Source organism: Sorex araneus, chromosome 8, assembly GCF_027595985.1.
Source record: "Sorex araneus isolate mSorAra2 chromosome 8, mSorAra2.pri, whole genome shotgun sequence".
NCBI lineage: Eukaryota > Metazoa > Chordata > Mammalia > Eulipotyphla > Soricidae > Sorex > Sorex araneus.
The window spans coordinates 52,685,949-52,712,952 of NC_073309.1; the positions used below are offsets into that span (position 1 = coordinate 52,685,949).

Consider the following 27,004-nt stretch of genomic DNA (forward strand, 5'->3'; position numbering starts at 1 on the left):
GCCTTAACTCCTGTATTATCTCTCCAGTCCCCCCATTACCTTTTGTGGGGGTGTTCTGGGCCACACTCGACAGTGCTTAGGAATTACCCCCTGCTCTGTGCTCAGAAGTCACTCCTGGCCTTGGTTAGTAAACTATATGTGGTACTGGGGACCAAATCCGGATCAGACGTGGGATTCAAGCCATCATGGCTGCAACCACATGCAAGGCAAGTACGTGAGCTCTGGACTGTCTCCGTTCCCCTGGTACTTGTTTAGGTGTTTCCTTCCTTCTCTTTGACAGTGAGCCCCATTTTCCCCACTACTGCCCCAACTCCTAACAGCCCCCATCCTACTCTCTGCTTCTATATGTATTTTTTTTTCTTTTTGGGTCACACCCGGTGATGCTCAGGGATTACTCCTGGCTCTGCACTCAGGAATTACTCCTGATGGTGCTCGGGGGACCATATGGGATGCTGGGAATCGAACCTAGGTCAGCCAAGTGCAAGGCAAACACCTTACCCGCTGTGCTATCACTCCAGCCCCTTCTGTATGTATTCTTTGGGGTCATACCAAGTAGTGCTCAGGGATTATTCCCATTTCTCAGAGGGTGCTCCCAGCAGTGAGTGCTCTGGTACAAGGGGGGAAATGCAGGCCTCCTGCATGTTGTCTCTCCAGCCCATGTCTGTGTTTATTTGCTTTGGGCCACTGTGCTCAGAGGTCACGCCTAGCAGTGCTCAGGACCATACGTGGTGCTGGGGATCTAGGCGGTGGTGGCTGTGGCAGAGGCAAGCGCTCTACTCCTGCACCATCTCTCCAGCCCTCAAGTCCACATCTTTTTCTGGTTCCACATAGCAGAAGGCCTCCTGCTCCTTCCAGCACTTCCCTGTTCCCGCTGACTCCTATCCGCTTGAGTCGAGACCAGTTCCCTTTCAGCCCCATTGGCAGATGGACATGTAGGTTGTTTCCAGGCTGGGCCGATTATGAATAAAGCGCCAGTGGGCGTTAGGGCTGTGGGTATCTCTTCAAGATATGGACTCAGAAGCCAGATTGCAGCCCATATAGTAGCTCTATTGTTTATTTTTGCTGCAACCTCCACCCTGTCTTTTGTTCCAGTAACACTGTTTTTATTTAATTTTCTTTTTTTGGTTTGGGGACCACTCCCGGCAGTGCTCAGGAGTTCCCTGTCTCTGTGCTCAGGAATCACTCCTGGCAGTGCTTGGGGGACCCTGTGAGATGTCGGGGATTGAACCTAGGACAAGCGTCTGCAAGGCCTTACCCACTGTACTCTGTCTCCAACACCATCCATCTTTGCCCCCTCACCCTCAGAGTGCTGGGCTTCCCTTTTCACCACATCCTCACCAGCACTTTTGGTCTTTTTTGGTTTGATTTTGGTTTGGGGTATTGTTTATGTTTTAGCTTGTGGGCCACACCCAATGGTGCTCTGGACTGACTCCTGCCTCTGTGCTCACTAATCACTCCTAGCATGGCTCCGGGGACCTTCTTTGTTGCCAGGAATCTAACCTGGGTGCAGCACTGCTAGCCCCTGTACTATCTCTCTGGCCCTCTTTCCCTCAGAAGGGCCAATCTACCAGTGAGAGGGGATTTTTCCTAGTGCCTCTGATTTGCATTTTCCTGAAGATTGTCTAAGGGTTGCATTGAGACTGCTCTGTTAAAAGCATCCCAGGCCAAGTGCTCTAAGAGAGAGGTCAATGTTCCCCTTGCTTTCGAGGTAACCAATGTGGAGGAGGCACCCTTGGCCAAGTCACCATCTTTATCCCCAAATCACACTTGCTCTGGGATTACTCCTGGTTCTCATATGTATTCCGGGGATCGAACCTGGGTCAGCCTCATGTGAGGCAAGCTCCCTCCCCACTGTATTATCGCTCAGTTGTTCTTGCAGACAGATGAGGAGGCAGTGAGAGGAGGAGATGGCTATCTAGAGGCTGGACTTTGGGGAGACCAGAGGGCAGGCAACTCAGTTTCTTGACCCCTCCTCTTCCCAGAACCTGGAGGCTGGAGGACAGGTTGGGCTGGGATTCTGGTTTCAAAGCCCCAATCTCTACCATGTGATCTTTCAGGCCCTATGAAGCCAAATCCTGAGTCACCATTAGCATAAACTCAGGTGTGGCCATGGTACCTGTCCCTTGAATAACAAAGATCACTGACTGGGGAAATTCCTAGAGGTTGTCCTCCCTGGAACTGTGATCAAGTTCTAGCATATTCTATTGCTGGACCTTCAGGTAGAAACCAAGAGGCTACGGACATGCACTTGTTTGTCCTTGAACCCAGGTCAAGCTCCCGCTAGGAGTCCCAAGTGATCCTAGGCGCTAGAGGGCCAGTGGGGTAATCGGACCCCAACACCCCCCCCCCAAGAGGCTCATGAATGGGAACCCGGGATTGTGAAAAGAGAAGTAAATTGTGGTGTGTCAGCAGAGACTAGGAAGCAGGACAAGAACCAAGCAGGGGTGAGTGGGAGTGTGGGGGAGGCGGGAAGGGCATCGCCATTTAAAATGGGGTGACCAGAATGATGCCTTGGGTATCTGAATCCAGACCTGAATGAGATGAAGTGAACCTCGTGGGTTCCTGGGGGATGGGTGTTCTGGTTGAGGGGACAGTGTGGTGTGGTGTACCCATGTGACCCAAATGAAGAGGGATGCAGGGGCGGGAGGGGCTTCTGGACCCAGTACAGCAGGCTGGCTAGAGATTTGGCTTAGATTCTGGGGTCAGGGAGGGTCTCGAGCTGAGAAGGGACTGAAGGGGGAGTTTTCCAGACTCTCGCAGGCTGGGGGTGGGGAGCTGAAGAGGTGACAGTGATCTTAATGTCTGCAGGGGGCGTCAGGGCAAGAGTGGAGAGTTTGGAGTCATTTGCCACTTGCCCTAGCAGGCTTTGGTTCTAGCAGGAGGCAGATAGAGTCGGGAGGAGGGAGTGAGGGGGGCCACCAACCTCAGTCCTCTAGGGTTCCACCCCCCCATGATCGCCACCAGGTGGTGCCCTTCCCCCCCAGATCCACCCCTGTTCTCCGTTTTCTTCCCCCCCCCCCCAAATTCCCTTTCACTTTCGGTCTCCCGTTGTCAGCCCAGCTGGAGCAAGGCTGATGCGTGCGGAGAAATGGGCTCCTGTTTCCCGGGGGGCGGAGCGGCGCCCCTCACTTCAGGCTGAGGGAGGAGGCATGGGGAGTACGGGTTCCTGGGTGCTGGGCCTGGGGAGGGTTCCGGGGACCGGACGTCGGGGTTCTTGGAAGGAGAGATGCGGAGTTTACAGCATAACTGGGGCTCACCCAGGAAGCCCGAGGGGGTGGGAGGCGGAAACTTGGCCACATCAAGGGGCCGAGGGAGGGGCGGGGAGGTGACGGGGTGGCTGAGGAAAGGGCTGGGTTGCAAGGGTCCGAACCTCACTCTTCTGTCCCCCGCAAGATCTGGCCACAGGCATGAGGGGCCCCTGGCAGAGATGATAGTGCTGGCGCCAGCCTGGAGCCCAACAGTGCGTATTTTGGGGGCGGGGAGCAAGGGGGAGCTGAGCCTAGATGGGGCTGACAGCGGGGAGATGGGTGGGGATGGGGGAAAAGGAGGCTGCAACGGGAGCGGTGGAGTGGGGGCGGGACAGGCAGGTGGAGGGGGACAGTGCTGAGGGGCAGTCATAGGGGGATAGAGTTGGGAGTCCATCCTGGGATAAGAGTAAAACAGGGTTTGGCCACAGCCAGAGACCCACGGACAAGGTCCCAACGCTGAGGTCAGTGGGGTGAATCCCGGGGGGTGTGTACGGGAGCGCTTGAGGGGGGCTGTGTGCAGAGGTGCGGGTACCCCATCGCAGACCCCGCTGCTGCTGCTGCTGCTGCTGCTGAGTCCCGGCCTTCGCGGGACCCCGGGTTGCTCCTTCCAGTACAACCCCATCTCCTCCACCTTCGAGACCAAAATCCGCGAGCTGGTGAGCCGGTGTCTCGCCCCTTTCCAGGCTGGTGTGGGAGCCCTGGGTGTGAGGTACCCCTTCTCTCTGGATCCCCATGCCTCGGTTTCTGGTATCTGGCGCTGCAGGGATCTCTGTCCCCTCACAGCCCCGATCCGGTTCCTCCTGCAGGCTGACCACCTGCTCCAGGACTACCCGGTCACAGTTGCCTCCAACCTGCAGGACGTGAGTCAGACGGGAGGGGCGTAAGATGGAAATGGGAAGGAGAGACTCAGGGATTTAAGGGATTTTGCTTAACACTCCACCCCTCCCTCTGGGGCCCCTGGAGACCCCGCCCCCTTTCGAAGGTTCCCCGCCCCGTCTCTGAGGCTCCGCCCCCAGACCAGAAGCCCCGCCCGACTCTGTGAGGCCCCGCCCCACCTTCCTGAGTTCCGATTGGCTTGTCGTCCCCCCTGCCCCGCCCCTCAGGACAAGGTCTGCGGGGCCTTCTGGAGGCTGGTCCTGGCCCAGCGCTGGATGGAGCACCTTCAGTCTGTGGCCGGGGCCAAGATAGAAGAACACGTGAGAGCGGTCAACGTCGAGATCCATTTTGTCACCTTATGTGCCTTCCAGGTCAGCCCTGAACTTGGGGGACCAGGACGGGGAGAAAGGGCCCCCTCCCAGAGTGGAGTGTAGCGCCTCTCCGGGTTGCTGGGCGTTGCTAAGGACGCTGCCCCCTAGCGACCAGGGAGCTGGAGACAAGCTGGAAGACGCAGGTGGCAGGCGGATGCTGTTGCAGGGAAGGCTCTGGGCTTGAGGACACTTGGAATGATGTGGTGGTGACTGTCCCTCCCCTATCCCTAGCCCCTCCCCAGCTGTCTTCGCCTCGTCCAGACCAACATCTCCCACCTCCTGCAGGACACAGCCGAGCAGCTGGGGGCCCTGAAGCCCTGGATCACCCATCAGAATTTCTCCAGGTGCCTGGAGCTGCAGTGTCAGCCGGGTAAAGGCCCCTGTCCTCTGCTGCCCCCCCCTCCAGGCGCGCACGCCCCCTTTCCCACAGCGGTTAGGTATTTGGACCCCTAAGTTCATTCACCTCCAGTGCCTCCGTTTCCCCATCTCTGAGAAAGGCTCAAGGCAGCTTATGGAAACAAGCATACACTTTCTTTTTGGGGGCTCCAGAGCTGGAACCAGGGTGTGCAAATCCCTTATTATTTCTTTCAGGATTTTACTGCTTTTTTTTTTTTACTGTTTACGAGCTTTTCAGGGTTGGGGGAAGCCTCACCCAATGGTGCTGAGGAGTTGTTCCCACCTCTGTGCTCAGGGGACCGTGCAGTGCTGGACCCCTGACCTTCCCACAAGCAAAGCCTACACTCAGCTCATTCTTGAGACCCTATTGAGGTTTTGGGCTTGTTTTGCTCAGAGAACCACATACAGTGGTGCTCAGGGCTTACTCCCTGGCAGGGCTCAGGAGACCATCTGGGGTTTGAGGGATCGAATCTAAGTCAGCCATGTGCAAAGCAAGCACCCTCACCGCTGTACTGTGACTCTGGCCCTGTCAATGAGGTTTAACATATGCAGCTTCCTGTTATCACAAGCAAGACACTGAACCCCAGGGGCTGGAGTGATAGCACAGCGGGATGCTGACCTGGGTTTGATTCCCAGCATCCCATATGGTCCCCCAAGCACAGCCAGGAGTGATTCCTGAGTGCAAAGCCAGGAGTAACCCCTGAGCATCGCCGGGTGTGACCCCCCCAAAAAAAAGACACTGAACCCCGTAGCAAATCCCACTCTAGCTCTTGAGGACTCTGATCTCTTTCCCAGCCAAGTACTAACCAAGTCCCACCATGCTTAGCTTCTGAGATCAGATGAGATCAGTCTCATTCAGAGTGCTTTGGTCGGGGGGCGGGGGGGGACTGGAACGATAGCACAGCGTTTGCCTTGCATACAGCCAACCCGAGTTCAAATCCCAGCATCCCATATGGTCCCCTGAGCACCGCCAGGAGTAATTCCTGAGTGCAGAGCCAGGAACAACCCCTGTGCATCGCCAGGTGTGACCCAAAAACCTAAAAAAAAAAAAAAAAACAGAGTGCTTTGGTCGGGCTGGAGCGATAGTACAGCGGCATATGCTCTTCCCAGCACCTCCAGGAGTAATTCCTGAGCACAGACCCAGGAGTAACCCCTGAGCATCACTGGGTGTGACAAAAAAGCAAAAAAAAAAAAAAAACCCAAGAAACAGAGTGCTTTGGTCGTACACACTCTGAATACCTTCTCTACAGTGATTTTATTAAATTTAATTTTCAAAGCTTTATAATTGTTTTATTGGGGTGAGGTTTTTTTTGGGGGGGGAGGGTATCACACCTGGTTATGCTCAGGGATCATTCCCGGCAAGGCTCAGGGAACCATATGTGGTACCAAGCATTAAACTTGGGCCAGCTGCCTGCAAGGCGAGTGCCTTATCTGTTGTACTATCCCTCTGATCCATAGAATGGTCCTGCATCATTAGTCATTTGCATAACAAGCTTTGTTTAACCAGATAGTTTCTAAATGGTATCATCTTAGGGGGGGAGGGGAGCAATAGTGCAGTGGGGAGGGTATTTCGTTGCACACAGCTGATCCTAATTCTATCCCTGGCATCCTCTATGGTTCCCTGAGAGACACCAGGAGTAATTCCTGAGTGCAGACCTGACAGTAACCCCTGAGCATTGATGGATGTGACCCAAAAAGAAATAAAAAAATAAGGTATCACTTCAACAGGTATTTAAAGTATTGTTTTCCTTTATTGAAAGTTATTTATTTCTGGTCTTGGGACCACACCAGGCCATGCTCAGGGGCTATTTCTAGGTCTGTGCTCAAGAGTGAAATTGGGCGGTGCTGGGAGTCCCACCTCCGGGGTCCAGGGATTTGAACCAAGATCCAAGCGCCTTCTCCCTGTACTCTCTCTCCAGTCAAAGATTCTGAATTTTGGGGCTGGAGGATAGCACAGCGGGTAGGGCGTTTGCCTTGCACTCGGCCCACCCGGGTTCAAATCCCAGCATCCCATATGGTCCCCTGAGCACCGCCAGGAGTAATTCCTGAGTGCAGAGCCAGGAGTAACCCCTGTGCATTGCCGGGTGGGACCCAAAAAGAAAAAAAAAAAGAAGATTCTGAATTTTTCCTTCTGGCTTTTGGGCCACACCTGGCAGAGCTCGGGCTCTGTGTTTAGGTTTCACTCTGAAGGGGCAGAGGTCACTTCAGGGCACCATCAGCGGTGCAGGGATTAAACTTAGGTTGGCCACCTGCAAAGCACGCTCCCTCTCTGCTGTCCTATCTGTTCCCCACAGATGCAGAGTTTCTCCTGTCTGTACTTTCACAGGAGGAGGGGGTTGGCAGGCAGCAGGGAGCCATCGTGGATTTGGGTACTGGGTTCTATCGCTGGCACTTCGTAGGGCAGGACCAGGAGTGGCCTTGGGTATGTCCCAACATCCCCCCCAAAATTTATCTATGATTTTCTTTTCTTTTCTTTTTTTTTCTTTTTTGCTTTTTGGGTCACACCCGGCGATGCTCAGGGGTTAACTCGTGGCTCTGCACTCAGGAATTACTCCTGGTGGTGCTCGGGGGACCCTATGGATGCTGGGAATTGAACCTGGGTCGGCCGCCACATCAAGGCAAACGCCCTACCCGCTGTGCTATTGCTCCAGTCCCTTTATCTATTATTTTCAGATTTTTTTTTTATTTTTCTTTTTTGTTTTGTTTTAGGGCCATACCCAGTAGTGCTCAGGGGCTCCTCCTTGTTCTGTGCTTAGAAGTCATTCCTGGAGGGGCTCAGAGGACCCTATGGAGTGCCGAGGATGGAACCCACAGCAAATGCCCTAACCATTATGCTATCTCGCCAGTCCTCAGTCTTCTGATTCTTAGGCTTCATGCCCCAGCCCTGCAGTTGTTCTCTCTTGCACGCGAAGAGACAATTGGCCCGTGGGCTGTGACTTTTGCCCTTTCATCAGATCTCGGTGGCCCTCAGCTCTGGCCAGCACGTGATCCAAGGAAAGAATTGCGGATTCTTTGGGCCTCAGTGAAGTTGAATGAGTGTCTGTCTTCCCGCTTCATCACGGAGCTATTTTGAGTCTTTCCATCACTGTTTGTATATTAGATGTGACCCACTCTGAGAGGGTGATGGAAAATCTCCCACGCTGAACTTCTCTCCATGGTTTCTGCGTGTCCAATCAATTTGTCATTCCTCATTAGCTTGGTCAGTCATTTGTGTTCATCAGTCACCTGGCATCTGTGGGGGCACCAGGGCCTGGTTTGGAAAGCAGCTATGCTAATTGGGGAGACACGACAAACATGTTCACAGAGTTCAGCAGGGAAAAATCTTGGTGTCATGGAGCCCTCGAGCAGACAGTAAAACAGGGTAAGATTTTCAGGTAGGGTGACTAGCAGAGAAGCCCAGAAAGCAGGAAGCCAGCAAACAGTCAGTGCAAGGGTCCTGGAGCAGAAAACTGTAAGAGGTGAGTGAGGTGTGAAGAGTGGGGTACAGAGGAAGCAAAGCAGGGCCAGATAGACTGGGACCTTATATTCATGATTATTATATTATCCATAATATAATAAGATCTACCATTCTTAAGTTAAACTATGGTAATATATGTTGACAAGCCACAAAATAATGGTGGATATAAAGCAGCAAGTAAGACAGATTAGGGTTGGGATGACAGGGTGGAGGGGAGGACTGTAACCTTCCACACAGCCCACCTGGGATACATTTCTAACACTCCAGAGGGTTCCTTGAGCCCTGCCAGGTGTGACCTCAGAGTGCAGAGTTTGGAGTCAGCCCTGAGTGCCTCTGTGTGTGACCCAGATACTGAAATAAAAACCAGATCAGGCCAGTAGGGAGTGCTCGAAGATCTGAACAAGAGGAGAAATATCCAAATTATTGGAAACCCAGTCCCGGTAACTCAGTGACACAGAGAGATATGTACAAAGTGGTACAGACCTCAGAGCAAGGCAGCAGGCGAGATGGCAAACAGGTGCCCAGAGGGGCCCCCAACCTGGACGGAAACACCGCAGGTGACCTCACTCTGAGGTCCTGGGCTATTTGTGCCGACTTCCTGTGAGAGGGGCCAGGATTAGCCCATTTCACAGAGGAGACTGAGCCTGGGTTGAGGAGCCAGCCGAGGTTACCCAGCCTCCTCTCTCCTCCCAGACTCTTCCACTCTGTTGCCCCTGATAACCCCGGGGGCCTTGGAGGCCACCCCACTGCCAGCTCCCGAACCCCCTCTGCTGCTACTGCTGCTGCTGCTGCCCGTGACCCTCGCGCTGCTGGTGGTCGCCTGGTATCTACACTGGCGAAGGAGGAGGCGGAGGACTCGGAGGACACCCCACCCCGGGGAACTGGTGAGCCACAGTGCGGGGAGCTAAGGGGTTGCCGGAGGTTCCAGCAGTGGCTGTGGCTGAACTTTGTGGGGTTCACAGGTACCCCCCGATCCCAGTCCTCAGGAGGTGCTGCCCCTACGGTCCCTGGAATCCTGACTTATTGGGGTGAGTCTTCCCAAGTGGGGACACGGCTATAGTGGAGAGGGGCAGGGTCCTTTCTGGGTGCTGGAGGCCCATGAGGGGGGCTGCCAGAGTGCAGGTGTCCAGAGAGCAAGAACAAAGCTGGGGGCGCAGGACTGGACAGTCCCCAGGGGCAGAGGTCACGGGGGACAGTGCTGAAGATGGACATGCACAAATGCCCCTGGGTGTGGCCCTGTGAGGACCCCAGGGAAGAGAGAGATTTGGGGACGTTCGTGAGCTGGGTAGGGAATCCTTAGGGTCTCCCAGGGGGAGATCTTTGAGTGCAGGAGTCCCACGGGCCATGAGGCAAACAGGCCTTGTGAGTCCTCCAGGGAGGAAAATGCTCCGGTTCTAGTAACTTCAGGCAGCCAGGGGGTGGGTGGGGCTGGGGAGTTGCTCCAACCCTGGAGCTTGAGTCCCAAGGATGGAAGGGAGGCCCAGAGGCATCCAGCAATTGTGCCCTGGCTTCATTCATTCAAGCTCAGGGCCCTGGGATTCCCTCCCAGCTCTCCCCATGTCATTCACGCCACTGAGAAGCTGGTGCCAGGACAAGCCTCTTTTTCAATGGCTGGGAAGTTCAACAAACACAAATTAGATATTTTAAAAATAGGGGGCAGGGACTAGAGAGATCAGCCAGGAGTGGAGCACTCGCCTTACACCACCAGGAGTGATCCCTGAGCACAGAGCCAGGAGTAACCCCTGAGCATCACTCTTTTTAAAAAAATAGATTTTTTTTTCTTTTTTAATTTTTTTTTGCTTTTTGGGTCACACCTGGCAATGCTCATGGGTTCCTCCTTGCTCTGTACTTAGGAGTTAAAACTTTTTTTTTTTTCTTTTTGGGTCACACAGGGGTTACTCCTGGCTCATGCATTTAGGAATTACTCCTGGCGGTGCTCGGGGACCATATGGGATGCTGGGAATCGAACCCGAGTTGGCTGTGTACAAAGCAAACGCCCTATCCGCTGTGCTATTGCTCCAGATCCTAGGAGTTAAAACTTTTTTCAAAAAAATTAAAATATGGGGCCTGCTGGAGAGCTGGCACAGGGATTAAGGTTTTTGCCTTAACTGTGGCCAACCCTGGTTTGTTCCCGACTCCCATGATCTACCAGGAACGACCCCCAAGCACAGAATGAGGAGTTAGAGCTGAACACTTCCAGGTGTGGGCCCAACTCCCCCCACAAAAAAAAAAATTGGGAGGGACCAGGGATGTGCTTGTTGTAGGGTTCTTGCATTGATGCGTGGAGTTCAATTCCCAGCTTTTGTTTTTCCTTTTTTTGTTTGTTTTTTGGCTTACACCCAGCAGTGCTCAGGGTTTCTCCTGGCTTTGTCCTCAAGAATCACTCCTCGTATTGCTTGGGGGACCACATGGGATGCCAGGGACCCAACCAGGTTAGTCTACGCGCAAATGCCCTCCCTGTGGTACTATCGCTCTGGTTCCCCTGCTTTCTTTTTAAGTTGCAGGAGAAGGGTCGACAACGAGTAAGGCCTTGGATGTGATGACCCCAGTTCAATTCCTGGCATACCACACGGTCCTCCTGAGCCCACCAGGACTGATCCCTGAGTACTACTGGGTATAGCCTCCCATCCAAAAAGACAACAAATAAATAAATAAGCTTCAGGAATCTGGTGCTACCCTCAGAATACAGCACAATGCAGATGCACAGATGCTATTTTTATTTGGGGGTGCAGTCAACGCTGGCGGAGCGAATGGTGGACTGGGGGGCCAGGATTACCTGACACACTACATAGGATCCATGTCAGGCCTCACTCCCTGCTCTATCTGTGCCAGCAGCCTGTGTTGCTCAACTTTAAAACATCCAGTTTTCTCTCTCACTGGGCGGGTGGGGCACAGTTTCTAATTTCATTGGTTTTCAAAACTTTAAGCACTTATTTGGATTTGTTGTGGGTCCACATGTGTTTCCTTTGTGGCTTTGTTTATTTGGGAGGTCACACCCCAGGGTGCTCAAGGTTTACTGCTGGCTCTGCACTCAGGGACCACACCTCACTGGATCAACATGGGGTGCCTGGACCCAACCCAGGACAGACACGTGGGAGGCAAGCGCCCTCCCCGCTGTACTATGCTCCAGCCCTCTTCAGCATGTTTCTGAAGTGCATTTGTGTGTATGTGTGGTGCAGAGATGTAACCATGTTGAGGCTGGAGCTATAGCATAGCGGGTCGGGTCCGATCCTCAGCATCCCATATGGTCCCCACCCCCCCAGCACCGCCAGGAATAATTTGAGTTCATGAGCTAGGAGTGACCCCTGTGCATCACTGGGTGTGACCAAAAAAACAAAAATCAAAACAAACAGAGATGTAACCATGTCTCTTGCGTGCAAGGCATGCAGTTTAGCACTGGGCCACATCCGCAGCAGAAACTGTTTATTTTTTATTTATTCAAAAATTCATTGGTTTAGACCAATTGGGACTTGGTTCAGACACGCTGACTAGCTCTTGAGCTTTCCCTGGTTCTGTGTTCAGGAGCGACCCCTGGCGGTACCCATAGAACTGCAAGTCATGTTGGCGATTGAGACTAAGCAATCGCCGCTCCCGCTCTGGGACGCAGGGATTGCTCTGGTTCGCAGCAAGAGCTAGAGTGCAGGGGCACTATTCCTCTCCAGACCCGCCCCCAAAGTCGACGTCTCCATCCATCCTAGCCGTTCACTCCTTCCCCTCTCCCAACAGCTCTGCTGTGGTCTGGAGGAAAGGGTTGGTTTATTGCTTTGTTTGCACACTGGGCTTGATTCTTTGTCTTCCACCTATAAGTGAAATCTTCTGGTATTTGTGGTATTTCTCTCTTTCTTTTGTACTAATTTCACTCAGCTTAATGTCCTCCAGCTCCATTCAGGTTGTTGCAAATCTGAACAATAGTTTTTATTTATTTTTTTTTGTTTTGGGGTTCCCTTAGGAGCTATGTTGGCAGTATTCAAAGCTCCATGTGACGCCCTCCCCCATGCCAAGGCTGACCTCCCGCCCTCCAAACTGTCTCTCTTGGCATTTAATTGCAATTTTGTTTACAAGGTCACACCCAGTGAGGTTTGGGGCCACCAGACCATGTCCTATCATTTTGGGGGTTGATTTTTGTTTCTGAGCCACACCCGGCTGTGCTCAGGACTTACTCCTGGCTCTGTGCTCAAAGATGAGTCCTGGCATTGCTGGGGAACCATAGACAGTGACTGGAATAGAACCTGGATCAGCTGCCATATTCTTTTTTTTCTTGTTTTTGTGGCCACACCCAACAGTGCTCAGAGCTTACTCCTGGCTCAGCACTCAGGAATCACTTCTGGAGAGCTTGGGGGACTATATGGGATATTGGGGCTAGAACCTGGGTTGGACAAGCCCATTCCCGCTGTACCATGGCTCCTGCCCCCACCCCATACATTTTTTAGATCACTGAGAAGTTTTTCTGCCCATCCCCCTGATAACCACATATTTTGTTTGAGGCCACATCTAGCACTGTTCTCCTCCCCCATGCAAACCAGCTGTTTGAGCTGTCTCCCCGACCCCACATCCACATTAAGAGAAAATTAGACAACATAAAAAATTTACTTTAGGGGGGCTGGAGTGATAGCATAGCGGGTAGGGCGTTTGCCTTGCACGCGGCCGACCCGGGTTCAAATCCCAGCATCCCATATGGTCCCCTGAGCACTGCCAGGAATAATTCCAGGGTGCAGAGCCAGGAGTAACCCCTGTGTATCGCCAGGTGTGACCCAAAAACCGAAAAAAAAAATTTTACTTTAGGGGCCAGAGTGATAGTACAGCAGGCAGGGCATTTGCCTTGCATTCAGTCGACCCGTGTTTGGTCCCCAGCATTCCATATGGTCTCCCAAGCACCGCCAGGAGTAATTCCTGAGTTTGGAGACAGGAGTAACTCCTGAGCATTGCCGGGTGTGACCCAAAAAGAAAAAAGAAAATCAGTATAGTGGGTAAGACACTGCCCTGCATGCGATCAACCCAACTTCAATCCAACCCAACTTCAATCCCGGCACCATACATAGTCCCCTGTGCCCTGACAAGAGTGACCCCTGAACACAGAGCCAGGTCCTGATCAGTCCTGAGTCACAGAATCAGTCCTGAGTACAGGATGGGTGTGGCTTTCAAACCAAATACACAAAAATGGGGGCTAGAGAGATGATAGAAGGGAATAAATTATTTAACAAGGGTTGAATCCCCAGAACTGCATGTATTCTGGGAGCACTGAGCCAGGAATAAGCCCTGTGCACTGCCAAGTGTGGCCTCAAAGCAAACAACTTCGGCCAGCCCTATCTACATTGCCCTGCAGGGGAGAGCACAGATGTTTCCTTTTTTTTTTTTTTTTTTGCTTTTTGGGTTACACCTAGTGATGCTCAGGGCGGCTGACTCCTGGCTCTGCACTCAGGAATCACTCCTAGTGGTACTCGGGGGACCACATGGGATGCTGGGAATTGAACCCGGGTCGGCCGTGTGCAAGGCAAATACCTTACCTGCTGTCCAGCCCCACTGTTTCCATTCTTGCCAGCTGTTCTCTGGCCAGTGATGCACTGAGCATGCTGAAAACGCAAGGAATAGAACTGTTTAAGAACCGAGTCTATGTTTTTGTTTGGGGCCCACCCCCTGCTGTGCTGGCGCCACTGCTCCCGACTCTTCTCCCAGCTGTGGCTGGTATGGAACCGAGGGGCTCAGCCCATGGGCCATCTCTGGTGCCGTGGCACCAGGTCAGTTCTGAGCCGGCTGCTTTTCTCTCCATCCAGGAGTCTCAGAAAACCTAGTGAATCAGAAGCATCTGTCGTCCCTATTTGCAGAGGACATCAAAGCCCGGAGAAGCATATCACCGATCTGGAGGGAACTCAGTTGGCCACTGCCCCTTGTCTGGTTTTGCTGTTCTCTTTCCCTTAGGACCATGGTGATGCCAGGGCAGGGCCCTACCTGCCTCCCTCTGTACAAAGTTCCTGTGCCCTGGAAATTGTATATAAATCATCCTTTTCTACCAGTGTCTGGCCAGCCTGCCTGTGAATGGGACAAGGAGGTGTGGTGGGCGTGGTTTGGAGGGTTTGTTTGGGGGCCCGCACCTGGCAATTGATGCTCAGGTGTTACTCCTGGCTCTCTACTCAGGAACCACTTCTGGCAGTAATCCAGAGACAATACTGTGGTGCCAGGGATCAAACCCTGGTCAACTGCATGCAAAGCAAGTGCCCTACCTGCTGTCCCATGTCCCCTCGTGTAGTAGGAGGGGTTTCGAATGGAATAGCCGGTTCTCAGTGACTGCCATGTCCTCTTCAGGGGGTGCCCATTGCAGATCTGGGGCCTAATGGGAATCTGGTTTTTGTTCTAATCTTTTTTTGGGGGGGGGGGACGGGCGGGGTGCTGCCTGGCAGTGTTCGGGAACTACTCCTGGTTCTGTGCTCAGGGATCTACCTGGTAGTGCTCTGGTGCCTTATGTGTTGGTGGGGTGGACCCCACCTTGACCACATGCAAGGTAAGCACCCTGCACACTACTCCCTCTGGCCCTCATCACCCAGTTTTGGGAGGGGAAGGTGGGCACACTCAGAGATGCTCAGGGGCCGTTTGTGGCTCTGCTTTGGAATGCCCCCCCGGTAGGTGCTGGGGATCATATGTGTTGTGGGGATTCCAACCTGGTTGGCTGCATTTAAGGCAAGTGCCTTAGTGGTTGTATTATCTCTGCAGACACCATGCCCCGTCCCCCCACCCAACATGGGGGTCTGAACCAGTCAGTTCTCCAGAGGCCTCTGCCTGAGGGGAGAGGGGTGCGGGTGGAAGAGACCCTAGAGAGCCCCTCATCCAGGGTGACCTGATCCCTTTCTATTGTGGCAGACTTCGAGGGTGCTCTTTAGGGAACTCCCTGGTTGAAAGAGCTGGAGACAGCGGACACTGGGCTTGTACCATGTAATATTTGGAGAGATGGGCAGGGACAGGGAGGCAACCCAGGCCGCGGGAGGGGAGTGGAGGCTGAGCCCAAGGACGGTTCTGAATGCAGGAAGTGCGGTCTTCAGGGGTCAGCAATGGCACTTTCAAGCATTCCGACGCTACAGGGAAGAATGTGGCCACTTGTTTGGCAGCTGCACCCACTGAGTCCGACCTGGTTGGGCCAGGTCACCGTGAGGACACCTGAGTCCTAATCTAATCCAGGCTGGGCTCCGAAAGGCAGCCCGCGAGTCACCACGCGCCCCAACCTGCCGTCGCTAGGGGGGGTAACGGCGTTGCAGCGGTCAGCCCTGCCGGCGTCTTGCGGAAGGCGTGCAAGGAGCCCCTCATAAGTATGGCGGTCCTGGCAGGACGACCCCGCCCCAGTAGCCCCGCCTCACACACCACGTGACTTTCACCTAGTCCCGCCCGGGCCGCCGAGCTCCTAGCGGAACGATTCCCTGATTGGGTAGTCAGTCGCCGTCCCGCCTCCAAGCGGGGGGCTCTCTACGCATGCGCACAACCTCTGGCCAATGGGAAGTCGGAAGGCCGCCCGCGCCGCCCACGTGGCATCACTTCCTCCGCCCCTGATTCAAGGCATAAGAAACCCTGCAGCGGGTCTTCCTTCTTTCCCAGGCGGCTGCCGAAGATGGCGGAGGGGCAGGTGGGGCTCCGCGCGGGCTGTGGCGGCGTGGGGCCGGGTGGGACCCGGGCCGGCGCGGGGTTGCCCCCTCTTTCCCCTCGTACCTGTGTGGTGACACTTAAGCTCGGTAATTGAACAAAGCGGGACGCTTGTGGGGGGAAGAGGGATCTTACATGGGGGGTAAGAGACGCAGCGGGGGTTGTCTGGGACTGGCCGAATGGCGGCCTCGTTGCTCCCCGCTGGGCGGCGATAGAACCTTCTAGCGCGCGGGAAGAAGGGAGTACTCAGGTTCTGCTTGTTTCGATCTCGCTTGGCTTGGCCCCCAGTTAGACCCTCGTGTCCCCGGCGGCGCGTAAGCGCGTGGCCCGCGGTCTCGGGACTTTAAATGATGCCGTGGGCTGACATGCATTGAGGGTCCTTCCACGCCCCCCTACACGCGGGATCACGTTGCTTATAGGAACGCTAATGAACGTTCGCAGGCAGCCAAGAGGGTTTCGCTGTTAAATCTGAAAGCGATGGGGTCGAGAGTTAGGGACGTTGTGGAGCAAATTGGCGCTTCGGGGGACGATGAAGCCGCACCTCGCCGACTTTGCTCGCTTTTTCCTGGGGTGGGGCGCTGGGAAGACAGCGAAAGTTGGGTTCCCGGTCTCAGGTAAATGCAAAGCAGGGCGACACCGCAGGGGTCCCCGGACACGTGGCTCTGTTTACTTGGCTGGATGGCATTGTTGGGCGTCCCTCGGTGAGCCCGCATTCCAGAGCACAATTCTTTAGACCTGAGAGTGGGGGCGGGACGCTCGATGCAGGAGTGTGGCAGTTAGCTGGAAAGTGGAGGCCGGCGGAGCCGCGCTGGCCCTGAACCTCAGTTTTCTTTGCTGTGTATTGCAGTTAGGAACAAGGACCGAGATCAGGAGAGCTAGATTCTGGCAGGATGGCTCAGCTTACAGCTCGTAAGTGCTAATTGGATGGTCGAGTGTTGCCGAGCCCGCCCGGGGCCTTCCGGGCTAGTGTGACCTGGGATTCAAACGCCTGCCCTTCCGCTCCGACATGAAGGGGTTTTCTGGGGGCTGATCCCGTTCACTCAAAGCATCACTGAACCCTTTGCTTCCTAGGCTTCGTCCGTAAAGGGAGCCTCGGGTCCTGCTTCCTGGCTGCGATAGTTGGACGGGAGGGGATGGGGGAGGTGGGTGGCAAAGGTGAAGTGCATAGGGGAGTCTAAAGTGGGGTGCCTGCAAGGTCTCTCCCTGTCTCTATCAGGTGCTGGTGCTCGATGGCCGAGGCCATCTCCTGGGCCGCCTGGCGGCCATCGTGGCCAAGCAAGTGCTGCTGGGTAAGTGGGTGTCAGCCTCTCACCCCACAGGGCCTGTCGCCTGCCGTTGGTCAGTGATGAGCAACAATCACCATCTTTCGTTTGAGTCTCAAGACCATGAGATCAACCCCATGCACCGCTCTGAGACCTGAGGCTGGGGGCAAATCTCAGGGGTTTTGTGGGCTGTTGGGAACTCTGGCCAGGGCCCTGCCATGTGGCTGGACTAGCCCCTTCATGGGTCCTGATGGTTTGGGACGGCTCCTTCCACCCCAGGGCCCTTTGCTGGGTGGTGTTGATGCCTTTGATTGGTGCTGACCTTTGCCCTCTGTCCTACCCTCCCTATAGGCCGGAAGGTAGTGGTTGTCCGGTGTGAGGGCATCAACATTTCTGGAAATTTCTACAGAAATAAATGTAAGTTCAGGGGGCGGTGGTGCTAGGGTGGGAGATGGATGTGTCTGGAGCATCCTGGCTGGTGGGGGGGCGGGGGCTCATGCTCAACCCCCACCTCTCTCCCCAGTGAAGTACCTAGCCTTCCTTCGGAAGCGGATGAACACTAACCCTTCCCGGGGTCCCTACCACTTTCGGGCCCCCAGCCGCATGTTCTGGCGGACAGTGAGAGGTAAGCTGGGCCCTTGGGGAGACGGGGGCAGCTTGGGAGCGAGCACGGCTAGTGATGAGGTTTCTCCCACTCATGTTCGAGTTACCCAACCATGAGATGACTCCACATGCACTACCATCTGAGGCCGCCACTCTGCGCGTGCCCCCCCACCACAGGATGGGTCCCCAGAGTCTCAGCAGCTCAAATCTTCCCCTGCCCGCAGGCATGCTGCCCCACAAGACCAAGCGAGGCCAGGCTGCCTTGGACCGTCTCAAAGTGTTCGATGGGATCCCACCCCCCTATGACAAGGTGAGCTGGAACAGCACCTCTAGGCAGGGCAGTCACGGGCGTCGATGATGTTCGCATCTCTACCTACATTGTTTGACCCTCATGAGAACAGCACTGCCTGAGACGTCCCTGGCCCTGCAGCCGATCTCCTACCCCACATCTGTTTCTAAGCTCCTTCCTTTCTCTGCAGAAAAAGCGGATGGTGGTACCAGCTGCTTTGAAGGTGGTTCGCCTGAAGCCCACCCGGAAGGTGAGTCCATGGAGGGGTTCCAGGGCCTGTGGGGTAGGACAGGTAGAGGAGGGTGCTGGAGCTCCTGACCTGGCAGATGATGGCTCTTTCTCACGATGGTCTGCGGATGCCACAGTGGGCGCTGCCGAGAATGCCAAAGGCACAGCTGATGCTAGGGCAAGGGGGCCCTCAGCAAGCTCATTCTAGCCCTTCAATTAGAGCATGCTGGGTGAAAGGTGCTAAAGTTCCCCAGGTTCTATTTTCATGCACACACACCCCACCCCCAGCCCTCAGAACTTCTCTCATAGCTGCCCAGTTTACATCTTGCCACTTTTTTTTTCTCTCCCCAACCCCCCTCCCTCTAGTTTGCCTATCTGGGGCGCCTGGCTCACGAGGTCGGCTGGAAATACCAGGCAGTAACAGCCACTCTTGAGGAGAAGAGGAAGGAGAAGGCCAAGATGCATTACCGCAAGAAAAAGCAGCTCATGGTGAGGGCAGGGCCTGGCATGGGCTCGGGTGCTGCTCGGGCGGCAGCCTGTCTCATGGGTTCTGCCTCTTTCCACAGAGGCTACGGAAACAAGCCGAAAAGAATGTGGAGAAGAAGATCACAAAGTTCACAGATGTCCTCAAGGCCCACGGACTCCTGGTCTGAGCGCAATAAATTTGACTGTTGCTTCTAATGTGAGCTCTGGCCTGTCTTCCTTTCCGGCGCCTGGGATGCTGGGGAGATGAGAGGTTTCCCAACCTCTAAACCACGAGTGGGTGCAGGCATGCTCTGCCAGGACCTGATTCCCCGTGTGGTTGGGTATGACTGCCGCGGGGGCTGACTGGCACTGTCCGCCACAGGGACCTGGGCCCTCGCCCCTGGTGTGAAGAAAGCCTCAAACTGAACCCGGCCTTGCAGGGGATCCAGAAAAGGGTCACTGAATCCAGGTGCAGCGCCAAAATCCATTTGCACCAACACAGGCACTTCCTTGGGAGTGTTGGCCCACAAGGTCCCTGCGCTCATGCCCAGGGCCTGTAATGTACCAAGGGGCAGCTGGTACCCTGGCCAAGTGGTTTTCCTTGGTAGAACGCCCCTGGGATGCTCCTCTCAACAGCCATCCAGGGGTTCCCATTCACCAAAGGACCTGTATTATATACAAAGGCATGAGGCGAGAGTTAGCTGGGACCCATCCTGCACTGGACAAGGCCGCGCAGTGTCGGTCCCCACAAATAGGAATCTGCCTTGATGACGGAATCTCAGCGAGTGCGTTTTCTGTACGCAACAGCTCACCTCAGGTGGACCAGGCAGAGTTGGGGGTGGTGTGGGCAGTGGGTTCAGGTCTAGGGTTGGGCGTCAGTAAAAGTGAGTTGGCATCAGGTCAGGCACCTCAGCTGGTCCCTTCCGAACAGTCCTACTGGACTGGTCACTGATGCAGAGCTCCAGGTGCCTGGGGCTAAATGGCACTTAACACAGAAGGAAGCCCTGGTGCTTTGCTTTCATCAACAAATCACTGTAGGATTCCAAGCACCACCAGGAATATTCCCTGAACTTTGACCCTCAGCTCTTAATGGGCTTCAGGGTGTGGCTCTAAGGTGGGGTTCTGGCTTTTCAAAAGCAAAGGGAATGTGTGAGAACCTGGGTTAAATACAAAGAATACAATGAAGGAAGGCGGGGCTAAAGTCAGGTGAAAGCTATTTCTCACAGCCTGTTTTTTTCTGGGTCCCTCCTGGCAGGGCTTAACACCCTTTGCGTGCAGGAGGACAGGTCCAGCTCTAGTTAAGCAAACATGTGCCAAACACCTATGGGCTGTAACTCTCACTTGAACCCCTGTGAGAAACCATCAGGGATATGAGAGGCTGGGGTGCCTCCTTTGCAAGTGAGCCCCAGGTTCCTGCATCACTGCTCGGTCCCCAAGGCACCTATGGGAGCCACCCCAAATCAACTTGCACTCAGTGCACCCTTGGGTGTGGCCAAACAGAAGGAAGCCCTGGTGCTTTGCTTTCATCAACAAATCACTCAGATTTGCAAAACAGGGAACACTACAACAGGAAATCAAGTCTAAATCCCCCCAGATGCCAACCACTTCCAGGGTTTTATCAAGGAACTTATGAGGTCTTAGCATGCATCTGAGATACCAAGGCCCCATGATGGGTTTTGAAAACAAAAAAGGGGCCAGGAGATTAAAACAGGAGGTGGCTGACCCTGGTTCTACCCCCAGCACCTCATATGATCCCCTGGATGCCACTATGAGTGATCCCTGAGTGCTGAGCCAGAAGTCACCCCTAAGCACCGCTGGGTGGCCCCCAAAGAACAAAACACCAAGGAGGCAGCAGATACCTCTGCTGACGACTGGAGTAGGACATTTAGGGGTTTATTTTCAGCTTCTGGACTAGAGCGATAGCACAGCGGGTAGGACATTTGCCTTGCACGTAGCCAACCCAGGTTGGATTCCTCCATCCCTCTTGGAGAGCCCGGCAAGCTACCGAGAGTATCCCGCCCGCATGGCAGAGCCTGGCAAGCTACCCATGGTGTATTCAATATGCTCAAAACAGTAACAAGTCTCACATTGAAGATGTTACTGGTGCCCGCTCAAGCAAATTGATGAACAACAGGAGGACAGTGATACAGTGCATTTTCAGGGTCCACAACTGACAATGCTCAGGAGTTACTCCTGGCCCTCAGTCATTCCAGTGAGCTCAGGATGCCTCAATGGAATCTGGGCAAAAGCTGTGCCTGTTTTACTATGGCTCCAGCCCTTGGGTAGTTCACTCGAGGGGAGGGGCTGAGAGAGGTGGAGGAGGATTTAGGACCACATCTGGAGAGCAACTCTTGGGACTGTGGTACAGGGCCACTCTTGGCAGTGCTCAGGGCCTTGGAGAGGGAACCAGGGTCTCACATGCAAGGCAAGTGCTCTCCTGCGAGCTCCATCCAGGGCCCCAGACTCAGAAATCTTGAAAGAGGTCCAAGAGAAGGAACAGGTGTCAGGGGAGCTGCTGGCGAGGCTGGCTCCTGCCCACAGGCACTTGCAGGGCCAGATGTCAGACATTCACTTATGCCAAACAAAAATGCCTCATCCTTGCCCTCTTGTTTCCAAGGATGGAACCCAGAACTTCACACCACCTACATAGCTTGCATTTTGTCACTGAGCCACATTTCCCTGGTACCTCAAACTCCCTTCTTTTCTTTTTTCCTTTTTTTTTTTTTTTTTAGGGGGGGTTACACCCAGCAATGCTCAGGAGCTACTCCTGGCTCTCTCTGCATTCAGGAATCATTCCTGGTGGTACTTGGGGACCATATGAGTTGCCAAGGATCCAACCAGGGTCAGCCATGTGTAAGGCAAAAGTCCCCCCTCTCCTGCTGTACTATCACTCCAGCCCCTAAGCTTCCTTCTTTAAAGGCAGGTTTCAGGTTGAGAAGGTAGATTCAAGAGGGCTTTGATTGCAGAAGTCTGGGTCCACTTCACCATGCGGTCCCTGGAACACTTAGCCTGCCAGTGGGCTGAGAATTGTACTTCCCTTCCCCACCCAACTCGCTTCTCTTTTTTTTTTTTTTTTTTTTTTGCAGAACTCAGAGCAACTGTAGCCTCAATCTCTCTCAATCACGGGAAGAATCCTTGGCACAACGCCCGCCTCGGGCCATTGCTGCCTAAGATTCAGCTTTCTGTTTTTGTTTGGGGGCCATACCTGAAGATGCTCAGGGATCACTCCTGGTGGGGTGGGTGACCTCATGAGATGCAGGGAATCAACTTGGGCTGGCTGCAAGGCAGGCGTCCTACACACTGTACTATCTCTCCCGCCCCAGACTCAGCTTTCTAAACATGTATAACATGAAATGGTCTCATGTGGCTCTTTATATTTAAAGAGTTCACAATCAAAGTGAAAGATACAGTGCAGGAGCAAGCTCAAAGAGTTAGAGCTCGTGCACTTGCTTCGTGTGCTGGAAGCCTACTCCATACTGTACTGCATGGTAGTGCCCCTCGCCTCCCGTTCCCACCGTAAGGTTTGCCTGGTGAGTTCTCAGACTGTCTCTCATCTGGAGTAGCCCCTAAGTACCTGGTAAGTGTGACACTCCCCAAAAGAAACACATTCATCAGGTACCACAAAGTTGGTGCTACTCAGAGAGTGCGGATAACGTTTCAGCAAAAAACGCCTTTGCACATCTTTGTCTTTACTGACAAAATCTACCACACTCCCCCTCCCCGCCCCCTAAAAACAAACCAACCAACCAATCCTTGGGGATTTAAAAAGGGCCTAAGTGGAGCGCAATTTACATTTTACATTAAATTGCAATAGAGGGGCAGGAGAGCTTTCATGGTGCCTATCGAGTTTGCTTTGCACACGGCCGTCCCAGGGTGGATCCCCCGCACCCCTTATGGTCCCAAGTGCCTCCAAGGAATGATTCCTGAGGACAGAGCCAGTGGTAAGCTCTGAGCAACTCCATATGGGACCCAAAAAACAAAATACAGAATTGCACCAGAAGGTGGTTCTGCGGAAAGAGCACGCCTCGCATGCATGAGACCTGGGTGCGATGCCCCGCATGGGGAGATGTGCAATTCTTTTTTTTTTTTTTTTTTGCTTTTTGGGTCACACCTGGCGATGCACAGGGGTTACTCTGCACTCAGGAATTACCCCTGGCCGTGCTCAGGGGACCACATGGGATGCTGGGATTTGAACCCGGGTCGGCCGCGTGCAAGGCAAACGCCCTACCCGCTGTGCTATCGCCCCAGCCCGAGATGTGTAATTCTTTATAAAGCCCAGAAACAGCTCCACACTCCCCAGGAGATGGAGGATACACGAGTCTATGACTTCCGTATCCCGCTGTGCAAAAGATGGCGGCCACCACTTCCATGAGGGACCGCAAGACGCCCATGTGTAAGCCTGCAAAAATATGTCGGCCTCCGTGTGAATTCTCGCGATAGCCCATAAGGTAGGCTGACCACGCCTCCCCAACGTGAACTAGCTAGGCTAGTTCACGACTCTGGTCTGAACTCTCGCGATGTCATGTAACAGCTTCCCGCCTCTCTCCCTTGACCATCATGGCGTTGTCGGTGCCGTCTCCCAACTGTGGTTTGGCCCCTTCGTCAGAGTCGCGCCCAAGACTCCGCCCAAACGTGCTGCCTCTCCCTATTGCCGTCACTTCCGCTCCGGTCCATGCGCAGTCGATAAGGAAACCGGACGCTGCCGCGACTTTCCTTTTTCCTGGCGGCCGCGAAGATGGCGGATATTCAGGTGCGCGCTCCGGGCAGACGCCAAAGCCGCGGGGCCCCCAGCACGCCGGACTCGCTCCGCGCCCCGCTGTGGGGTGAATCGCGGGCCCCCCTAATTTTCGGAGGGTTAATCTACGCTCGCGGCTCCTAAATCGGAATTCGCTGCTGGGGTTTAATGGCGGATGTAGCGTTGGAAGCCGAATTTCTTGAAATTCAGGACTCAGGGGATAAGTTTTTGGACTACAGGAGTTCATGGGCCCTGACATCAATAACGGGTGCCCGTCGTCTCTGTTTTGTTCAGAGATCCCCCAGAACGAAAAAGTAAACTTGTAGACATTGTGAGTTTTTTGGCTCCGGGTTCTGTTTTGCTTTTTGGTTTCTGACCACCCGCCGGGGCTCAGGGATTATTCCTAGCAGTGCGCCCAGGGATCAGTCCTGGCGGGGCTCGGGGGACCATATGTGGCTCCAGGGGTGAACCCGGATTAGCCACGTGCAAGCCAGACACCTTACCCATTGTACTATCATCCCCGCCCCGTTGTCTGCGGGCTTGAAGAGGTGAATTTAATGGATGGTACGGGATGATGTGGAATACAGCTGCCGAGTAACTCAGGGTTTAAAGTGCTCTGGATTAGAGGGAAGTTTGGGCAGCAGGAAACAGGTCAGGATTTTTGAGGGGGCAGGAGCCTCCAGCTCCAGTGGCTGTGGAGTTAAATAGCTCCCTCCTTTCTGCAGACCGAGCGCGCCTACCAGAAGCAGCCGACCATCTTCCAAAACAAGAAGAGGGTCCTGCTTGGAGAAACCGGCAAGGAGAAACTGCCAAGATACTACAAGAATATTGGTTTAGGCTTCAAGACTCCAAAGGAGGTAAGGGACCCAGAGAAGCGAGAGGGACAGTGCTGTCTCCTGGGATCCAAGCTGGGCACTGCTGGGAGTTGTAGTTTGTGTCCCTGGTGCCACGCCCTCCAGCTCTTTTTCCAGAAGATTAATTCCCACCTCTTGCTCATTCCAGGCTATTGAGGGCACCTACATTGACAAGAAATGCCCTTTCACGGGTAATGTCTCCATCCGAGGGCGGATCCTATCTGGTGAGTGAGCCCCTGCATTGGGGGCTGGGGGGGGGCTCGGCTGGGGTGTGTCTACTTCTGGGTCCAGGGGACCCCTGGCATATGATGTTTGTACTCACGATGGTCTTCAGATGCCCACCTGGGGCATTGCTGAGAAAGCCATTTGGCACTGCTGATGTCAGAATTGGGGAGGACTCTTACTTTGCACACAGCCTGTCCAGGAGTGAGTAATTGCTGAGTGCAAAGCCAGGGTTAACTCCTGATCATTACTGGGTGTGACCCAAAAGGGCTAAAAAAAGTGGGACATCTTGGGCAGGCCCTGTCCCTTATTCACAGCACATTAACTCTTGCGTGCTGTCCCCACAGGCGTGGTGACCAAGATGAAGATGCAGAGGACCATTGTCATCCGACGCGACTATCTCCACTACATCCGGAAGTACAACCGCTTCGAGAAGCGCCACAAGAATATGTCCGTGCACCTGTCCCCTTGCTTCCGGTGAGCACGGGGTTGCCGAGTCTCTGGGAAGGGAAGGGTGGGCTTAAGCTGAGGGGTCCCCAGGTGACACCGCTGCCACCGTTCCTCTGCAGAGATGTGCAAATTGGAGACATCGTCACGGTGGGCGAGTGTCGGCCTCTCAGCAAGACTGTGCGCTTCAACGTGCTCAAGGTGACCAAGGCTGCTGGCACCAAGAAACAGTTCCAGAAATTCTGAGCCCACGGGCCCCGCACAATAAAGATCTTTTTTATTCGTGCCCTTGGGAATTGAGTGGGGTTTATGTTGGGGACAGGGTTCTGGGTTGTCTCAGGGAAGCTTCAGCCCACCCTCCTCGTGGGATCCCCATGGTTCCCTCACCTGCTGGCATTATAACCTTCCTGGCGCTTGACCCCGGGAAGGAGGGGGCTCAGAGGCCAGACAGAACCTGAACACCCCCCACCACCACCCTGGGACTGCACTAACCACTGCAGATAGGCAAGCTTCTCCTTGGAGCCCCCACTCCACACCGAGCAACCACCCATTTCTGGAGATGGCCTTTGGGGAGAGGGCCACACCTGATGAGGTGTCAGGATTGGTCCCAGGTCTACATGGTGAGGGGAACAATTCCCCTCATCTCTCCAGCCCCTGATTTTACTTTGTTGAAAAAATTTCCTTCAACTTAAATAGGAAATGGACTTTTAGGAAATTGTGGCCAGGAATAAACGTTTTTCAGGGTTTCTAAACCCAGTAAGGCTGACCACCTCCCATATGTCCCTGTCTGCCGCCTAGAGATGAGGAAGTGTGGGTGAGGGGTGCTGGGAGCTACAGACCTGAGGGATGGTCCAGATGAAGGGCCTCAGACGCCGAAACCGCTGGCCTTGGACATCACTTGGAGTTCCCTGTTGGTCTCCTGTTCACATGAGCACTGCTGGGGTCCCCAGGTCCCTGCCCCCCAAACCTGTACCAGCAACTTGGCAGCGCTGGTACAAGGGTTGGGAGACAGGGCCCTGAGGAGTGGGGATCCTGAGGCCAACAGCTGTCTGGGCAGCCCAGCACCTCCTTTTCATCAGGCCCATAAGGGCGGGGGTTCTTGACAGAGGAAGTGGGGCCGCATCAAAGGGGACAGGAAGGGGCTAACCTTATAGGAGGGGTGTGCCCCAGCTGCCGGCAAACCTGCTCTACCCAGGTTCCAGAAAATGGAGGACAGGCCTAGGGATGGGGCAGACCCAGAGGGAGAGAAGGGCTGAGACAGACAGATGTGGTCCAACCGGGACTCCTGGCGTGGGGGCGTGGGGGCCCGTGGGTGGGGTGGGTGGGGGCCCCGCAGGTGCTTCCGTTCGAGAGATCCTTGCAGACAACAACAGCTGGGCTTAGCCTCCTTCCTCACAGCTGTTGCTGGGGGCGTCTCCTCGGCACTTGGTGCACCCCAGACTGGCCTGTGCTGCCATGTATTGGGGACAGAGCCGCTCTAGCCTCTAAGTGGCCTTGCCCACCAGCGCCCCCCTGCCACAGGGTGAGCCCTGGGGTGCCTAGCCCCTTCCCGAGTCCTGGTCTCCAGTGTCGCTCCCTGTGCCTCGAGGCCCCTGAAACCTCCATGCAGCCCCTCCAGGAACTGCTCTTCGCCTAGGGTGAGAGGATCCTGGGTTGAGGCCACTGTGATGGAGTTGGCATGTCTCCCAGTGATGGTTCCAGCAACCTGGGATTCTCACATGCTCCCAACAATATGTGCTCGAGTCCTGCACCCCCACATCCCTGACCCATGAAAAGCAGGAGTGAGAGAGTGAATGCACATGGAAGCGATTGTTGAACATCAAAAGTGTTTTTGGGGGGCCAGAGAGTACAATGGGGAGGGCATTTGCCTAGTGTGTGGCCAATCAGATTCAACCCCCGCCACCCTACGTGGCCCCCAAGCCCCGCCA

General features: G+C 54.5%; 3 protein-coding genes and 5 non-coding genes across 17 annotated transcripts; all 8 read left to right on the top strand.

Annotated features, from left to right (window-relative positions):
* The first annotated feature begins 3,049 nt into the window (after positions 1–3,049).
* Positions 3,050–14,338, top strand: FLT3LG (fms related receptor tyrosine kinase 3 ligand). Of its 8 annotated transcripts, none has more exons than XM_055146015.1 (10): positions 3,050–3,156; positions 3,394–3,460; positions 3,677–3,709; positions 3,791–3,904; positions 4,055–4,108; positions 4,352–4,495; positions 4,727–4,865; positions 9,042–9,232; positions 9,311–9,376; positions 14,120–14,338. In XM_055146015.1, the coding sequence occupies exons 2-9, from the start codon at positions 3,428–3,430 to the stop codon at positions 9,365–9,367; spliced, it is 765 nt and encodes a 254-aa protein (XP_055001990.1). In that variant the 5' UTR covers positions 3,050–3,156; positions 3,394–3,427; the 3' UTR covers positions 9,368–9,376; positions 14,120–14,338. The 8 variants fall into 8 exon arrangements, 7 of the variants coding, with proteins under 7 accessions (XP_055001990.1, XP_055001991.1, XP_055001993.1 ...); XR_008631268.1 differs by lacking the exon at positions 3,050–3,156 and adding an exon at positions 10,695–10,780 and having other exon boundaries at positions 3,336–3,460; XM_055146016.1 differs by lacking the exon at positions 3,677–3,709 and having other exon boundaries at positions 3,057–3,156.
* Positions 14,339–15,872: 1,534 nt separating this feature from the next.
* RPL13A (ribosomal protein L13a) lies at positions 15,873–19,039 on the top strand. Of its 3 annotated transcripts, XM_055145694.1 has the most exons (9): positions 16,039–16,060; positions 16,819–16,880; positions 17,188–17,260; positions 17,585–17,650; positions 17,757–17,858; positions 18,061–18,146; positions 18,316–18,375; positions 18,720–18,842; positions 18,920–19,039. In XM_055145694.1, exons 5-9 carry the CDS (start codon positions 17,786–17,788, stop codon positions 19,004–19,006), a joined length of 429 nt encoding a protein of 142 aa, XP_055001669.1. In that variant the 5' UTR covers positions 16,039–16,060; positions 16,819–16,880; positions 17,188–17,260; positions 17,585–17,650; positions 17,757–17,785; the 3' UTR covers positions 19,007–19,039. The 3 variants fall into 3 exon arrangements, with proteins under 3 accessions (XP_004619892.1, XP_055001668.1, XP_055001669.1); XM_004619835.3 differs by lacking the exons at positions 16,039–16,060; positions 16,819–16,880 and adding an exon at positions 15,873–15,954; XM_055145693.1 differs by lacking the exon at positions 16,819–16,880 and having other exon boundaries at positions 15,926–16,060.
* On the top strand, positions 17,307–17,390 carry LOC129406885 (small nucleolar RNA Z195/SNORD33/SNORD32 family). The gene has a single exon (XR_008631308.1). It is a non-coding gene; the product is annotated as a small nucleolar RNA Z195/SNORD33/SNORD32 family (small nucleolar RNA).
* LOC129406884 (small nucleolar RNA Z195/SNORD33/SNORD32 family) lies at positions 17,903–17,986 on the top strand. The gene has a single exon (XR_008631307.1). It is a non-coding gene; the product is annotated as a small nucleolar RNA Z195/SNORD33/SNORD32 family (small nucleolar RNA).
* LOC129406888 (small nucleolar RNA SNORD34) lies at positions 18,183–18,254 on the top strand. Its single transcript, XR_008631310.1, has one exon. It is a non-coding gene; the product is annotated as a small nucleolar RNA SNORD34 (small nucleolar RNA).
* Positions 18,447–18,533, top strand: LOC129406892 (small nucleolar RNA SNORD35). The gene has a single exon (XR_008631313.1). It is a non-coding gene; the product is annotated as a small nucleolar RNA SNORD35 (small nucleolar RNA).
* Positions 19,040–23,411: 4,372 nt separating the features above from the next.
* On the top strand, positions 23,412–25,362 carry RPS11 (ribosomal protein S11). The gene is made up of 5 exons (XM_004619839.2): positions 23,412–23,568; positions 24,279–24,410; positions 24,556–24,631; positions 24,977–25,106; positions 25,199–25,362. The coding sequence occupies exons 1-5, from the start codon at positions 23,554–23,556 to the stop codon at positions 25,320–25,322; spliced, it is 477 nt and encodes a 158-aa protein (XP_004619896.1). The 5' UTR covers positions 23,412–23,553; the 3' UTR covers positions 25,323–25,362.
* On the top strand, positions 24,708–24,795 carry LOC129406891 (small nucleolar RNA SNORD35). Its single transcript, XR_008631312.1, has one exon. It is a non-coding gene; the product is annotated as a small nucleolar RNA SNORD35 (small nucleolar RNA).
* Positions 25,363–27,004: the final 1,642 nt, after the last annotated feature.